The 18,713-nt window shown below is 41.8% G+C and overlaps 1 protein-coding gene across 8 annotated transcripts in view; it reads right to left on the reverse strand.

Annotated features, from left to right (window-relative positions):
• The window catches only part of BNC2 (basonuclin zinc finger protein 2), a 474,973-nt gene that overhangs the window by 84,538 nt on the left and 371,722 nt on the right, over nt 1-18,713 (reverse strand). For all 8 annotated transcript variants that reach the window (XM_083184331.1, XM_083184322.1, XM_083184341.1 and 5 more), the window contains one exon: nt 17,038-17,273. In XM_083184331.1, coding sequence (XP_083040457.1) covers nt 17,038-17,273 — 236 coding nt within the window. The remainder of the gene's footprint in view (nt 1-17,037; nt 17,274-18,713) is intronic.

The raw sequence follows: 18,713 nt of genomic DNA on the forward strand, positions 1-18,713 counted from the left end.
CAACAGAGGGCATCATTAACAACCAGCGGAAGCGCACATGCTGGGCAATATTCAGCATACACACTAAGCAATATCCTTTAGAAGGGGAGATGAGGGACATTGTTTTAAATACTGCTTAGTGTGTATAGGGTTTTAACCTTTGCAGAAATTTAGATAGAAGAAACAACATTTCAAAGGTAAGGATAATGCAGCATGATTCCTAATATACACTATTTACTTATTTAGCGTTCCCATGTTACTAAAGGCGGCACTTTAATAACTGTCGATATAGTTATTGGAGGCAGTACTTACTGACATAGTAATGGTAGAGTCTTGAACCACCCCAGGGTGCAGCTTGATAGCAATTAACCTGCCACACCGCCTTGCAGACTCAATTATGGGAAATTGTGGTTATAGATGAAAATGCAAGCTGTCAGATCAATGCCATCCGAGGCAAGTAGTTCTGTTACTGACTGGCATGCTTTGCTGCAGGAGCACAGTACTTTAGAAATGGTGACTAATTACACGCAGCTTGAAAAGCACAGCAGCATTTTGTTTGTCAATAAATCACATTTTCGCTCAACAAGCCGGTAAAGATAATATCGCCATGGTTGGGTGATAGCATTCTCCCAGCCCTGTTATCTATTGAAAGAATTTCATGTCAACAAGACCTGAGAACAAGTGCTAATGTTTCCAGTCAAGCCATGTCTGAGGGGAATTCTATGTCGTTAGCAGGGAATCTGATAGCAAGGAGATTTTTTTGCCCACTTCTGTAGTATAGGGCTGTCAGCAGTGTCAAATGAAGCTGCTCAGGAGCTGAATGGCCTGTGACTAGAAAGCTGCACATCTTTGCACTTTGTGAGAGTGGATCAATGATAGCTTATGCTGGGCTCCCAGCTACTCCCTCCCTGCACTGCTAATGAAAGCTCTACTGAAACACATAAGACCACTAGGCCTCTGGGCAGCCTGAAGCCCAGCATTAGGAGAGCTTGTGTTAAGCTTGTCTGGAGTGTTCCAACAGCTCCTTTCATTTCCAGTGACACTTTTAGAAGAGGTCAGAAAGTGCAACTGCCTTAGGCCTCATACACACAGGCCTGTTTACGAATCATCACTTCTGTTACACAAACACTATTAACCCATATTGATGTGCCTTCCAAGCAGCATTATTAAATTAACACTACACCAAAATATGAATATATTTAATGTGTACAGAAACCCATTCACTGTGATGAGTAATGAGAGATAATACATTTTAGCTGACAGAAATAAAATTTCTAGCCCATATTAACATTAAAGAAATCATATAAAACTGCTTTCTTAAACTTTTGTAACACAAATACGCTGTGCCCAATTGTTCTCAGTTACTCTAATGAACTATTTGCACATGCAAAATGATCACTGAAGTCAATCAAATGCATAGGAGTTAGTTTATATTACAGAAACACGTATCCAACAATAATTCCATATGCTAAAACCTTTCACAATGAATTGGATTTGCCAGGATATGCAAGGAGTTCCGAACTGGGCAATTAACTTCCTTTTCTACTTTAATCTATTGCTCTGCCTGTGTGCAGAACACCCATAACCTCCAGATAATTAGTTATACAGCCTACATGCACTAGGGCAATAGGATCATATAAATATGTGGGGGGCAATTAAAGCAGACCGCCCTGTGAATGGTCTACAATACATCTCACTGGCATGAGGGTATAACAATTATATGATATTCCCAATTTTGCTTTAAATAACACAATTGGAAGATGGCTCCGGTGGAGAACAAGCTCCGGGCTTGGACAACCACAGCGGATACTGTGCAGGCGCTTCTGGGACACAGTGCAGCACATTTGTAGCCTGACTGATCTCTTACCAGATGCAGCATGGGCTGGGAATGTATCTATATAGTTGGCAATAACACAGCATGATGCCATAGATCTTGTTGCCGCACATCGTCCCCGTCCACATTGAGGTAAGCTGTGGTGGAAGGTGATGGGGCTTAGGGTTGAATAATGATGGGACTGGGGGCTAAAGATAATGGGACTTGAGGCTGAGGATGGTGCTGTGGCTGGTGATAAGAAACCGAGGACAGCATTGATGGACTGAAGACTTTGTTGAGGGGATGAGGAAGGTGATGAGATGCTAAGGTGATGAGTGCTGAGGATGGTGATGAGGTGCTAAGGGCCCTGGGGAAGGTGTGGATCTAGGTTTCAACCCACTAGCTTGGTCTGAACTCTCTGGTGAATGCACTCACTGGTCTGAACTTTTTGGAGCAATTGAAGCCTGAAGCTCTGCAGCTATTGGTGACAGTCTAGTAGTTGTGGCTAGTCTTCCATAGGGGGATGTGGGGCTATTGTTTGCTTGTTTTCCTTCCCTGCTATGGACATGTGTGTGTTTTTTTTTAATATGGGGGGCAGTTAAATGAACGTGTTCCGGGTGCTAGTATTTTATGCTACGCCTCTGAGTAAGGATTGAGCAAGTGGAATGTTAAACAAAGAACTGAGCTTGACAAGATTTTTTAATAAAAAAAGTATTTGCCTTGTAAACCCACTCTGTAAGATGACTGGGCCTGGCTTGTTGGAACCAAGCACCCCCTCAGGCTCTCTGTTTAATGTCACTCCACAGTGATGGATCCTGTTAAAGATCTGCATCTCTGAGAGGACTCTGAGGTGTCTGGAAAACACTGACTCTAATCATAAACACCACAGCTGGCAGAGATGTGACCAGAAAAAAAAATCACCTTGATCCAATGCACACACTCTTTGATGCGTCTGTAACAAGCGTCTTGGCCAAAGAAAAAGGTGCAGTTTTTTTTCCTCGAAAACAGAAAAAAAATCAGTTCAGCTTGACAATTCCAAATTATAACCATATGGCTGAGCCGTTTCGCAAAAAAAATAATAAAAAATATAAAATAAAAAAATAACACAACATTTTGTTCTGAGAAACTTGCGGAGGCATCTGACTATGATAACACGAAACAGGTTTAAAACAATAAATGTCCATGTAGAAGAAGTATAGAAGGAGAACGCACAGAACAATTGAACAAAATGGTTCTATGTGAGTGTTGAAGAAAGTTATAACATACACATACTGTACATAAGAAATCAACCCAATTTATATACAGGTGAGATACGTCCAGTCATGAACAACCTGATAAATAAAGACTATGCTATCCCATTTACAATACCAAGTCTAATATCTGGGATGTATTCAATACAAATTATTCTGAGACATGTAATAGTGTTTTTTGGCAATTGTTCATTTCATTTTCAGGCATTTAATTACTTGTGCGCAGACTACTTGAGAGATAACTATTGTATGTTAATTTAAATTGATTAACTAATAAAGTGGTTTATAACCTCTTTGAGAATAAATTAGAGTGACAGGGCAGAAAAATTTCATACATGCTGTGCCAGAAATTCAGAGACAAATGTTCAGTTTCATGACAAGAATGCAACGCAGGGCTCCACCTGATGACCAGCATGCAATGCAGGGTCCCATCTTGTAACTCGTATACAGTGTAGAGCCAGATCTGGTAACAGGAGTACAAAAGTAATCCCCATTTGATCTCAGGTTTAAAACAGTTGCTTGGTCTTCTGAATCTCATGCATTGCTAAAAATCTTCTGAACAGTATACAGTATAAAGCAGCGTTCCATTTGATGCACAGTATACAAAGCAGTGCTCTTTTAATAATCAGCATTCAGCAGCAAATAGCCCAATGTGACCTTTCAGCACTCACCTCTCCAAGTCAGCAGTCCCCTTGTTGTTTATCACCTACTCTCACTCATACAGGCCACACATGCAGTTTGCAGGCAAACAGAGCTGTCATTGGGTGCACAGATTGTAGTGAACTCCAGCAGCCAGTCAGAGGTCACTAAACTTCAGTAAACTGGCTGCTGGAGATTAGTGAAATGTAAGCAAATCGCAAGAATGGGCAACATTCATAGAAGCGGGTTAAAGAGATCTCTGTTTCCTAAATAAAAAAAACATAAATGGTGCTAACTTTTTTTTCATGTGCTTATTTATGTTTGAATTGCAGGATACGACAAATAAAAAGAGTAAAGGGCCAGATGCACTAAGCTTCATAAGTGATAAAATAGAGAGTGATAAACAACCAGCCAATCAGCTCCTACCTGACATTTTTCAAACACAGTCTGTGACATGACAGGTAGGAGCTGATTGGCTGGCTGTTTATCACTCTCCATTTTATCACTTTTGAAGCTTGATACATCAGGCCCAAAGGGAGTAGATATTTTGCTGCGCTGCAGATGAAAATATACCAAGGTCTTGCATTCAAAATACAGCACAGCCATCACTGCTATTAGGCAAATGTACTGTATTTCCTGTGATAAATAACTATCGCTGCATGTTGTAAAGGTAGATACTTAATTATCGGAGCAATGCCGCAGTGTGGGAACAGCTGCCATGAAAACCGGCTACTCCCGCAATCCCCTACACTGCTCCAGATGTTGCAGTGATACTTAGCGGTAGAGGAGTAACTAAAGGGACACAAGTGGTTCATTTGCACAGTGCGCTGGAGGTCTGAGGTCACCAATGAGCACAGCCAAAGAGTTCTCAGATCCCTCTGTCCAAACCCATAGGAAGGAGCGGGCTCTGGGCTTCTCAAAGCAAACTTTCTGATTCCGGAGTTTGCGGCATACTAAGGGGCCGTATCACACCCTTTTAGTGAATGGTCCTGTTACATAAAACATGCGAGTACCTGCGTTTCTGCATGTGTAACAGGCATAGGCATGCGCAGCCCATTTTATTAGTGGGTGCACAATTGGAGGGGCATGTCTATCGCCGCCTACTGGGTGTGTCTATCACTGCCTACTGGGTGTGTCTATCACCGCCTTCTGGGTGTGTCTATCACCACCTACTGGGTGTGTCTATCAATGCCTACTGGGTGTGTCTATGCCCACCTACTGGGTGTGTCTATCCCCACCTACTGGGTGTGTCTATCACCGCCTACTGGGTGTGTCCATCCCCGCATACTGGGCGTGTCTATCACCGCCTACTGGGCATCAATGCAAATTAATTTATATTAAATAGAGTGTACAGTGTTGGCAGGAATTTACGTAGATGATTTCATTGTATATAACAAAGCAGTGATATCAGATAGCCCCAAACACACTATGCAATATTGGTCACAATATCGCTCAGAATTGGCTTTCTGAGCAATAGTGTGACCAATATCGCCTAGTGTGTACACTGTACATTGTAAGTCACCCTCTCCCTCGTGACGGTGCTGTGGCGTGCAGCTGGATCTGAGAGGCCGCACAGGAGGACAGGAGTGTGGGCGGGAGGACAGCCAGGGTGCGCGCTGTGGCATCACAGCATTTTGTGCCGTGACATCTGTAGGGGCTGACTTCAATGGAGACCAGCCTCAGGTCAGTGCACCGCTGCAGCAACACCGGGCCGCCATGATCTGATTGGCGTGCGGGCTGGAGACCGGCGGCTGCAGGCAAGTAATGCTGTCCTGACCTCTGACGGCCACAAATCAATTTTGCGTGCAATCGTGTGTGGGGTGCTGGCAGCCATTAGGAGGTGCATGTGCACCCCCGGCACCCCCCGTGCCCACGCCTATTGTAACAGGACCATTAGTAATGACAAGTAGACCCCTAAATAATAATCTCTCATTTGTCCTAATGTTTAAAAGATCATTCTCTCAGTTGTTTTGATTCATACAAGAATATCTTCCCCAAAAAACACCAGTCAAGGCTGATATTTATAATTGATATCTAAAGCACAGGACGGCAAAGCTATTCCCTGAGAAGCAGATGATTGTGCCGTGCACTGGGTTCCACCTCCCTGTGCAGAGACCTTTACACAAGGTCAGGAAAGGAATGCAGAGGCTGGGACCAGTACTTCTCCTTTGGTGCTGTTCTAGTCCTTGAATTAGGACATGCATTTCTAGATTAGATCCAAGCCCCCTAATTATTATCAGATTGTGCTGGCCTGAGAGTTAAACACAAAACAGATTTGTCATTTTAAGGCAATGATGGTTATGTTTTAGTAAAGCAGAGTTTCTGTGTCTTAATAGAGATACATTTATAGCTGATATTAAACTTAATGGGCAACATATTAAGCAGTGATGGCTGCAAAGTGATGTCAGACTAGATGAAACAGCAGCAATTCACAACCATGGACATTGGCAATTTAGTCTCGTACCCAAAAAAGGTATAATAGAAAACTGGAGATGTTAGAAAAGTGAATTCAAGCCCTTCACTTCTACCAGTCCTAAACCAGGAGCTGGATTAAGGCCCTGGGGGGTCTGGGCTACTAAAAACAAGGGGGCCCTGCTGGGGGGGAAAGGGGCTGTCCAGTTTAGGCATTTAAATGGGGGGGGGGTTAGGTTTAGACTGCGGCTGCAGGGGGAGGTGGAGATGCCGGGGACGCCGCAGAGCCCAGGAGGTGACAGAGACACCCCCCCCCGCACACCACATCACAGGTATCACGAGGGGCCTCTGTTACCACTCCGCGATGCCAGCCGCATATGTTAGTACTTATGCGCTGGCATCGCGGCAGAGGCGGGCGATTGGCGGCAATGTATGTTAATACATCCAGCCCTCTGCCTCTCCTTTGCTGCTTCAGTCCACACACTGGTGCTGCTGGCCGGATCCCAACTCCCACACATCCTGCACACTCCGGCCAGTGACAGAGCTGTAACCTGCCCACAATATTGGACAGCTGTGCTGCTACAGGGTGCCGACGGCTTAGCTGTCAATCAACGCAGTGGATAGGGAGCAGTGAGCGCAGCACTCACTGTGGCGGGGTACTGCCACCCTGCACCCCCCTTTATCAGGCTCTGCCTAAGCCTGTCCGGCCACTCATCTTTCCATGAATGCAATGCCAAGTATATGTACGTGAGGAAATTATTCTTGGCTATCAGCTAAGAACTGAAAAAAGATAATGAAAACAAGGTGTGGATCAATATATACATCTGTATTTGAGAAACAGAAGAATGACCATTTGGGAATAAAGCAGTACAGAGAGATCCAAACAGGGGACACATAGGAGAAATGATGGCCATTGTGTACTAGGACTATTGACTACATTTTAATGATTAAATATATACAGAATAATTATGCCACTATGAAAACAAAAGGTGTATAGATGGTTAAATGTTGGAATAGTTTTTCAAGAGTTCCAAGGTACAGTAGTCTGAATACAATATATTGTAGTGAAAGTGGCAAATCAACAAGAATCTGCAGTAACTTATAATAAGCATGCATGACTTAAATCAAAATGAATACAAAGCAAGGTAGTATTTATTAATAGTATCAAAGAGTAACATACAAATTCTCACTACCTGTACAGTCCAATATTAGTTTGCATCTATAAGCCATTAAATCATTTTATTTTGGTAACCATTTAAAAAGATGAAGCAGGGACACATTTGTACAATATAAACCATGTCACTGACAATAGTGGATCGCAGGGACAGATTTCTCTAATTAGTGACTAGTTAGCTGTGAGATAAAAATTGATTCTTGCCTTTACAGTAGCAAAGTCATAGGAAGTTCGGCTCAGGAGAGGTGTAAGTTGCCTGACATAGCTTAAGCTAGCTATAAAACTGAAGGGAACATTTATCTGAATCTCAGACAAAAGTATGTTTAAAAAAAAAAAATAATAGAGAAAACCTTGGTTGAAAGGGTGGAAGTGTGAAGGAGTTCAGTCTGCAATTTGAAACCAGAAAGAATATAATTGCAAAGGATTCTGGGTATAGTCAAGCTGCCAATATCTGCTAGAAGTGCTCATTTAACCTTTATTATCTAAGTACAAAGGGAGAACAATGCAGAGCAGCATGATATGTTCAGACGGTGCTGACAGAGTTATAGTTCGCTTTATATTATTTGATACGTATACAGCACACCGGCTTAGATTTCATGTTCAAAGCATTGCTCCCTTGAAAAAAACACGCTCAGGCACAGACATATGTTAGATATCTCATTTGGGAAAAAAAGGTACATCATATATTTTGAGTTAGTGTGGAACAATGCTCATCGCGCTCTGTTTCTCTCTTCCTTTCCTGATGTCTGGAAATCACAAGGGAAGAAAAAATACTAAATTTGTATCTGAAGGACAATACCTCTTGGAAGATCGCTCTAGTCCAATAAAGTACTAAACGCACTCTTTTGCCAGGGGCCTACATAAATCAGGCAAGGGAGGAGAGTCAGACTAGAAGTGACTGGTAATGCCTAGCGAATTCCTCAGTGCGGCTCAGGATGATTTGGTGTGCATTGCACGCAGATGTCAGGTATTTTAATAAAGAGCTTCATTGTACAAGGGTCCATTCCTGCTCCGTAGGCCCTTTCAGAGAGGGTGGGAAGGGAAAAGGAGGGGGGGGGAGCACTGCTCCAGCTGGGCCTGGAAACTCTGTCTGAGTCAGGAAAACCGCAGCTCATAAGCAAAGAGGAAGCATAATGTTCTACAAGGACAAAACATTAGCAAAAATGTCACTCAGGCCTAGTTCCACATGTTGGCTGCTCTAGGCCTCTTCCTTCTAGCATGCCCGAGTGATATAAATTCCATCTGCTCGGCAGCCAAGTGACAGAGAAGAAATACCGGCATCTGGTCTCTATTGCTGTCGGCTTTTTTTTTTTCTTCTTCTTTTCTGCGTTCCATGTTAGTCCTTAGCTAGAAACATATGAGAAGATGAAGGTGCTGGCAAGAAAGTAAAAAAGCTACACTGGCACAAATACGGCTTTCTGCTGCTTTTCACACTTCACTATGGATTTTTACAGAGGGGAGAGGTGGTGGGGAACTGATAAACTGGTGTTCCAGAGCCAATAGGCCTGAAGGCAATTTTTTGTTACATACTTTCTCATCGGCAGTCAGCGCAGTACAGATATACTGTACAGTATGTTTGTGTGATCATCAATAGACAGCAAGATAAATAAAGATAACGGAAAAATATATTGGTAAATACACACATATAGGCCTGATTCAGCTTGGTTCAGTAAGCAGCGAAGATCGTCGCTTACCAAGCACTGAAACGCTGCCAACCGCCGAATCCCCTCGGTACTATGCGAAGGGATATGTTTTCTAACACATCCCTTCATATGACTCTGCAGGAGAAATCATTACATGGTCGCTGACCATCAAATTATTTATTCTGCCTTCGGAAATAAAAGTTAAGCTGTGTACACACGGCTGCGATAGGGGCTGAAACTGCTGGGAATATGGTCGCTGGCAGTGATGGGAGTGTGCCCCCGGCGATAAATCGCTGGGTGCAAGCTCCCATTTTCAGCCCCGTTCTAATCGCTGGTCGCAGGAGCTTGGCAGAGGTTCCCTTTCATCAGCGACCATCTCTGATGAAAAGGAGACACTGAGCAATTTATTGCTAGCAATATATTGCTGAGCAATATATCTCCCCCGTGTACGCACCTTTAGTCTCAACTGACCTCTATTTCCGTCGCAAATCGCCGAAAATGAGTCGGTCGCTGATGTCCTGTGATGCCAGCCGCCTGCCCCGGCAGACATCGGCCTGCCTGAGTTCTCATGGGAATGTCCAGCGTTTTCATGGAGACGCACATAAATCGCTGGGCACTCCCATGGCCGATCCCCGTTTCCACCCCCATCTGCACCTAGCCCTCCATCCCCGCATTGAACGGCCTGGCGAATGTGTAACTCGCCGAAAACCATTTGTTGCCGGGGTCTGTACATGCACAAATACGCGCTTGTGCATGCGCAGACCCCCCACCATCGGAACTGGCCCAAATTCACCCCGCTGAATCGGCCCCATAGTACATAGGGGTATATGTACTAAGGCTTTAGTGAGAGAGCGATAGGACAGATGTAATGTACAGGCCATCAGCTCCCAACTGCCATGTTGCAGGCGGTGTTTGACAGTTAGGAGCTGGTCGGTTGGTACTTTATCTCCATACACTTTTTCCTCTTTCCAAGGCTTAGTACATATACTGCATAGACACATATGGGCCAATTGAATTGAAGCACACATCCCCTGCAGATTGTCTAAATGAATGGGAATCTAGCAGATATATTAAATTGTTTCTCTGATGCCATTAGCATTTAATGCGACTTACAGCTCTGGGTATAGCAGTGCACAGCAGCTTCACCTGTCTAAAGTTTTCATTTAGGCATCTTAAAGTCCAGGTTTGAGTGCTTTGTGCACCCTCAGAGGCTGTGAGAAAAATGTGTACCATGGCTAAAGGGTGTCTGATTGGAGCAACAACTGAATAGTTACGATAGATGCCCATTCCTATAGATACACAGCAAGGGGTACACACCACAACTGAATCAGCCCAATAGATTTTACTTCCCTGAACCTGCACTGGACACCCAGACTGTCCTGGCACTAATAGCATCTAGCACTATCTCTATAGATATAGTATAAAAGTAAATATGGATATAACTTATCTTTATAATATGACATTAACTGGCAGACAGATGGACATACTGTATAGTACATAGAGTTTCACAAATCTTTGAATATACAAATAATTGTGTTAGCTTGTCCTTTCTTACTGTTCACTGCACATCAAGGTGTATCATATAAAGCCTAAATATTTCCCCTAATGGGCCCTGGCGTATCTGTAATGGATGCATTGTATGCGATACACACAGGTCCCCGGGGTTCATGGGGGCCCACACTGCACACCCTACACCTATTTTTGTCAATACTTACCCTGCAATGTCCTGCATCAGTGCTGCAGAAACCACAAGGAAAATGGAGCGATGTCCATTTTTTTGGCATTTTGTGCATGTGCAGTAGGAAAATCATGAGGGAAAACACCACAGCTCCCATTTTCCCGGAGACCTGCGTGTGCACACTATACTCTGGGACACTACTAGAGTCTCCTAGTGACCCTAGTTTCCAGAGTTTTTTCCTCTGCTGGTTAGAGAGGAGGGGGCCTGGACAGAGCCTCCCTCTCTCTTGATACGCCTCTGCTAACAGAAACTACACATATTATCGGTACACAATGTGTCCTTGCCTTTATATTTCAATGCTAGTGGATTTTTTACAATAACATGCTATTTATTTAACAAAGAGGCCATTTGTAAATTATTTGAATTGTTATAAATGAGCGTTTTTCTCAGCTGACCTGCACTAATAAATGCTTATGATTACCTATAATGGCCATTCTTGACACTTTTGTCAAGTAAAGGTCTATTTATTTAGATGTATGTCCAGGTAGGCAGCAATCCTCTTCCAAACATACCGGAAGACACTGAACGAAAACCAGGTCTGTCATTTTCTCCTTGTATCTCTGACAAAATGAAATTATTTCACAGCTAATGCCGTGAGTGAATTGCTTAGGCTGTCTGCTTGAACTAGTTGGCCTGCGCACCAGTCGGCTGTGAATGACATGAGATGGGCCAGATCACTTGGGAGCACAGGCTGTGAGTTATTAATGGTGACAGGTATACTACCTGGGAGACAGGTTGTGAGGGGAGGGGGAGATTATTTATAAGCGAATGGTTAACAGCTGTACCTACTGCTAAGCATTACATGGATGCCACAAACTGTACAGCTCAGAGCGCAAGTTATTCAAGCACGAACGACCTGCCTGTCACTGGAACGAGCACTGCGCTTGCAAATTGAAGTCAAGAGGGAGAGGGGATGAGGGGACTCTGGAACAGTGCTTTGCTCTTAGGCGGCACTGTCATCACAAAGTGAGGGACAGTGATGTGAAAGAGATAGCCCTGTCAGGAAATATGATTCTCAAATTGCAGGAGCATCAATGATGAAGTTAAGAGATTTGTAGCCGTTCCTTCAGCTTCCCCTCCCCCTCACACCCTACACACTGTCTCCCCTCCCTGTCCTCCAGGCCTTTTAGTAGAACAGATGTAAAATGTGTCCGGCACAGATGCCAAGACACTGGGAACAAAACACATTTTTATACGGAATAAAATTTGTTATTTATCTGGAAATGTAGAAGTATTTTTTCTGAGATGAGCACTGCTCTGTCTGCTGTTACACAGGCAACATAGGGCAAAGTGTTTCTTGTGTGGTACACGTCTAGCACAATGTGCTCCATCTTCTTTTGTTTCATTGTCTGTTCCTATATATAATAGTCATGTCTGTTTCCTTTGGGGGTTTTTCTTTGACATTGGAAGACTATATCTATCTATCTTTCTTTCTCTATATACATAAAAAGCTAACTACTCCTCACCTTCATGAAGTGAAGTACTGCCACTGACCACTAGAGGCCACTTAACGGACCAAATTACTCCTTTGTGTACTAAAAGATGTCATAACAGAAAGTGAAAGTAATTTTTGAAGGGACACTGAATGTTTCAGATTGGATTAGAGGTATGAGCAGATAGGGACTGGGAAGGGGTGGTGATTTTGTTGGCTAAAAATGGTCACAGCTCAAAGTGACAGTAAAAGTTTCACAGCTCATTTTGATGGGCTTTAACTAGTACTGGACATAAAGAAATGATAGTATCAAAATTGAGAGAAGCTTTTAAAAGTTGTTTCTAGAGGTCCATTGTGTGAGTACCAATCACCCTCATGGATGTGTGTAGTACTTATATACATACAGTATATTATAATGCCCCCCTTCTCAGTACCCAGGCCCGTTATGGCAATCAATGGCCCAGTCCATTCGCAGCCTCTGTAACTGCATTGTGTATGCTACATGTATGAGCTCACACTACAGAAGAAGCAGCAAACCAGATCCCTTTTGGCAGGGAAGCCATATTATGGATTAGAATGAATCCTCTCAATGGTTAAGAGTAATCACTGTTTTAGCTACAGAATTGATATTGTACCTTTTAACTGTATGTATACTTTGTTTTCCGAGACCATTTGTATTTATTCAATGCACACATCCAATAAAAAAAGTGCATTGATTGGTTACATTTGAAGCAAATTGAAAAAAAAAAATCAAAGTGTTTAATGACACCATGAAATGATTAGTTTCTGTCAAAGGAAGAAAATCTACTGATTTACTAATACACACAGAAAATGAAATACCCGGGTGAAGCAGTTCCACCCGGGACTTTCATTAAATACACAGGTCCTTTTTCTGTGTGAAAGGGCACACCCGTGTCATAAATCCCGTGTCTCCGACCCTGGAATTGACCAGGGTCGAGGACAAGGGATTTATGACCCGTGTTGACCCTTTCACACAGAAGAAATACCCGTGTTATTCAGCAAATTACCGGGTTGAAATTTTCAACCCGGTAATTTGCTCTTCTGTGTGACGGGGGGTCAGGCTGCTCCCGGCAAAATGACACGGCATTTGAAATGCCGTTTCTTTGCCGGGATTTTCAGACTTTTCTGTCTGAAAGGGGTATAAATGAAAGGAAAACACATAACAAACCTAAAATACCAATGGAGTGTATTATAGTGCAGGTAAATGAATTCCTGAAATACATATGAACTGTTCAGAATCGCAGCAGTGGTGTCTTGTTGTTTATCAAATATACGTAGCGTTTGCAGAATAAATGTAAAGGGTCATAATCATCTGTTACTGTAGGTGAGATAACTAAATCCATAATATGATTTGTAATATATAAAATACACATAAATCTACAAATTGTAGACAGATTCCGATTAGAATACTTAAGATATATTTTAAATCTGTATTGATAGATAGATAGATAGATAGATAGATAGATAGATAGACACACAGACAGACAGACAGACAGACAGACAAAGAAGCCAACTTCAGAAGACAATATATGCCTGTTAAATATGGTCACACAGACTAGATAGGGACACTTGGTTTTGTTTAAACTGCTTTTACCCTAATAAGGATACTAGAAAGTGCTGACAGCCTTTCGGTCTTGCGTAGACATTGCTTCACAGAGCTGTCTGAGGGATTTGCAACAGCACAGTAAACAAAAACCACAGGATAATTATAAAACATATGGTGCATAACCACCAGTCTATTTATTTTATGGAAGTTAACATTATTTACAGTGTATTTGTGGTTAAAATTAATAGATGTGTGTTGTACAAAAGAGAAACTTTCTTTCTGTTTTAAACTATTTACACAAACCCTTCCAGCCTGCATCTGCGGCACAGCTCTCCCTGTAAAGAGAGAGTTTTATGATTGTTTTTGCATGTTCTTAATGATGTCTAACAAAGATGTAATCCAAAAACAAAATGTTGCCAGCAACATTAACAAGCAATGTACAGTGTGAAAATAAGGCAATTTTGAGCCGTGCCAAGCTCACACAGAAACATAATAAAAAAAAGTAATTTCATCTATTGTACCAAAGAGCATTCTCCACTATAAATTGTCTTCTCTTAAATTCCTGAGATTGGCAGATTTACTTCAGCCTACAGTACATAGTCTTACTTGCACCATCACTAGTTACATAGAGATACCTCCTCAGGAAAACATGGGGAGGGGGGTGCAAAGAAACCCCACTTCAAACACCAGAAAACTAGGTTTTCGGCAGTAAAGGCTTTTTACGCAAATCACAACTTGCAAAAGCCTGCAATCCATAAAATGGGTGCCGGACGGCTCCCCGAAGTCAGGATTGTATGTACAGTGGTGTCCCTACCTTAGGTGTTACCCAGTGCTGGTGGAAATGCTGTCCGCATACCAGCAAAAAGGTGCATCTCTTCGTAAGCCAGGTTTTCATCAGTCCTGGAGGTGGGGCTTCCCTTGGGGATCAGTGCCAATCTCCGATACTATGACAGCACTTTAGTCGCCACTGCCTATGTACAATACTAAACATGGGTTGTTGAGGCACACCAGGTTTTGTGAAACTACATGTCCCAGCGTGCTTTGCCGTATACAAGTGTGTCCGCTTACATCTAGCCTCCCTGCATGTTAAACAGCCCTTCTAGTCACATGTAGATGATTGCTAGCAGGGAATACTGTGACTTGTATTTTTACTACACCAGGAAAGCCACACCTGGAAAGTCCAGGCCTGGACTAGAAAATTAATTGAATCCCATGAACATATATCCTAGATATATTTGCTACAGTTATATCAAGAACATCAAAAGTTTACCGTACCTTGCCATAACGGTCCAAAAAGGACAGTCTACCAGCCAGTAGAGTGAAGTGAACAGGTCAATACATGTACAGTATTACAATGATCATGCTTATCTCTATGTCATATATTTTAAAAGGTCATATTTATAAAAGTAAGGCATCTCTTTAGACTTTGTAAAATTTGTGTGCTCCCATTTTGTTTCTAGTCATGGCATATGGACATTATGTTTCATTAAATAGGTTAGTACATAATCCTGAGAAGATTTTGGGCCAGATGTACTAAGCTTTAAAAGTGATAAAATGGAGAGTGATAAACAACCAGCCGATCAGCTCCTGACTTACATTTTTCAAACGCAGTCTGTGTCATGACAGGCAGGAACTGATTGGCTGGCTGTTTATCACTCTCCAGTTTATCACTTTTGAAGATTAGTGCATCTGGCCCTCTACTAGTTGTAATACATATGCAGTGACGAGAAACATTTACCTCTGCATCAGAGATTTGGGAATCTGAATGAAAATGAATACTCTAAATCACTTGTACTACTGTTTTACTAAAGTCTTTGATAAGAAACCAGTTTCATCCAACATTAGTTCAAAAGCAAAGACTGTGCTATGTTCTAACGCTGAATATTACTCATATTAATATAGCTCTGGCTATCTCTCCCTTGAACATTGCTGAGAAAAAGTTTCTTGTGCAAAAACTATATCTATATCTAGTGTCCCGCTGTAGCCATCTACAAAGAAAAAATAGTTAGCTGTGGTATACTGTAAAATGAGTTCCTGAGAAGGAGGGCATATTAATGACCCAGTCCTAGGCTTGTTGGAGGTGTTTCAGTGGGGGCCCAGGTTTGCCATTGCCCCCCCCCCCCCCCTCCCCATCACCAGATCAGAGCACACTACTGCATGCCGCAGTAGGTCCATAGAGGTAGCTGTCACTGAGCTGCAGCAGTCTCTTCTGTCCCGCCGAGCTGCCCTTGGCTAAGAGACACTCCCCTGCAAAGCATGCGGCGATGGTTTGTGTTGCAAAGAACTCAATTTTTTAATAGGTTTTTAGGAGGCTTGATCATGCCATGCCCCTTAAATTTTCTATGCCAGGCCCTGTCCTCTATGGCACCTTGTGAGTGTGTCATGCCAATTTCTAACACAAGAGTTAAGCAGAAGTGTTATGAGCCCACTGGAAATCCTAGCTACAGAGTCCTATTACTGATTCGGAATTGCCATTTTATTTTCAGCAAACATATTGTATACCCAATGGCATATAATACTGAGATATATATAAAGTAATATTAGGGGTTTAAAGTGACGTCATTCTTTCATGTATTCTTACATGTATCGGGTTTGCCAAAGGCCCACTTAGGCTTGCGGCCCAGCTTGAACTTGTGGTAACTTCAATAGCCAGTTCAAGCCTGAATTTATTGCCTTTGTTTGCAATAAAAACGTTCCTCAGCTGAAAAGAGTATAGCCATTTATATTACACATTCTTTGCATGAATCCCGAAAAGCATTTTCAGATGTTGGCTGTATGGCAGTATACTGTGTGAAATGTTGGCCAAAGTATTTCTCTGTTTCACTGCAATATGCACAGTGAGAAAAAGCAACACACATCAATGTAAAATGGGACACTAACTGTAATACCAGTTATTGACTTCCCAGAAAATGATGATGCCTGTTTCACAGCACTGCAGACATGGAATATGAAAACGTAACAAGGAAAGCATACTTTAACACTGTAGTCAAAGCTAGGAAGACAAGAGCCTGATGGACTGATATAGACTATACATAACTACACATTCTATTAACAAATATACTGTATATGCACATAAACACACACACACACACACATAACTTTATATATGTGTGTGTGTGTGTGTGTGTGTGTGTGTGTGTACTTATCTTAAAATTGAATATATATCAGTTAAAAAAGAAAAAATATGCCCTCATGGCTTTCTTATATTTACAAATATATTCTTATATTTAATAAGTAGATAAATATGATTTTGTTTAATATAGCATTAGCAAATGTACTACCAAGCTCAGTGACTTGTACAAGGAAAAATGTTTCCGCTAATACAAGAAATTGCTAATTATTTTCCCTTTATGCTGTTTTATCTTGTAAATCTTTGATAAAGTCTCTCACCTGAAGTATGTATCCACGTACATAATCCCGCAGTGTCCATCCCAGGCCATGCAAGATGTGTAGGACCTCTTCCTGTTTCAATACACTGAAGAGCCGGTCCAGCAGGATCTTGAGCCTCACAGGTACAGCCTGCGTACCATACAGCATGAGGCTGCTAATATCGAACACTACGTTGGACTGTACAATCTCCACTTGTGTCGGGTGGTACAGGTGCTGAGTGCTGAGCTTGTCCAAAGCTACAGTGACAGAGTGGAGAGAGAAAAAGACAGGCATGGGCATTAAAAGATCAGCAGATACTGGTTAGGACTTGCAGGTGGATTTTTCAAGCAACAATGTCTAAGTCCCTCTAAGGCTTGTTTTAACTCAATTAGGAATGTGCAGGCTGTAGAAAAGGCGGCACTGACTGCAGTAGGAATTTTGTACCAAAGCTGCGAGAGCTTAGAGAATATGCCCCTTAAGGATATTGCATTGTCTAGCAAAGCATGGCGTGCTTGCACACAATCAAGAGGACTAGTAAAATATTTTAGTTTTATAGCCAAAATATGAAGTCATAAAAAAACGAGAGGTATAAACAGAGTTCACTACAATTCTACATCTGAATGGAAGGCTATATGATTACTTAGAACTTGAATTGAATGTCTATTTTATTATTATAATGATAAACAAGTGCACATCATGTACGGGAGAGGATTAAACCCCTACGTTGTTTCAGATGAGGGGTTTGTGTACCATTTCTGTTGTTCCCAGTTAGATATGCAGGGGCTGATTTAGGAGAGGAAATGATGAAATTGTTGTGTGTTTGGCTGAGGTCTACCTTTTTATTTCCTTTAGTTTCCCTCCGTCCTGAGTGCTACTATTTCACAAATGCTAGTGGTAGGCAATGTATATTCCAATGTTAGAGTAACAAGCTCTTTATACTTCTGTCATTTAAATATAATACAATATCTATATATAGTTGAAACCTAAATGTTTGCTTTAATACAGTATAAGAACCATGGCGGTGGTACAGCAAATTTATAAAAACGTTGTGCAAATTATGATTCTGGATTTCTGCATATCGCAACTGATACAGGTCCAGATGCAGTAAGCTTCACAAAGTGATAAAATGGAGAGTGATAAATAACCAACCAATCAGCTCCTGCCTGACATTTTTCAAACCCAGCCCGTGACACAGCAGTTAGGATCTGATTGGATGTTTTTTTTTTCACTCTCCATTTTATCACTTTGTGAATCTTAGTGCATCTTTATGTTAATTTATTTCTATTATATCCATAACTGTCCATCCTTGTTCAATAGGCTTCTTCGTGCTTTTCTGGTGAATCTTATCACTATCTTGGCAATATCTGTACAATGGCAATGGTGACACCTTAACAGATAGGACTTTTTTCTAATTAATAAATACAATCCACAGTATTAAAAGCTCAGCAAACAAAATGTTGCTATAGTAATACTTTGTATATATATGACAATACACATCATTATTAATGATTTAATGATTTATGGTACTATTTCAATGTCTGTAAGGTAAAATGCTGTTATGGTACCAGTGAAAGGGAATGTTTACCTGATAATCACTCCAACTGTGAACATCACTTCTACTAGCCAAAGCAAAGTGAGTGGCCTGAGTTTGAATGTGTGCAGTCACTAAGAAAGGAGCAATTACATGTTGAGCGAGG

The sequence above is a fragment of the Crinia signifera genome, chromosome 1 (genome assembly GCF_055691185.1).
Source record: "Crinia signifera chromosome 1, ASM5569118v1, whole genome shotgun sequence".
Lineage (NCBI taxonomy): Eukaryota > Metazoa > Chordata > Amphibia > Anura > Myobatrachidae > Crinia > Crinia signifera.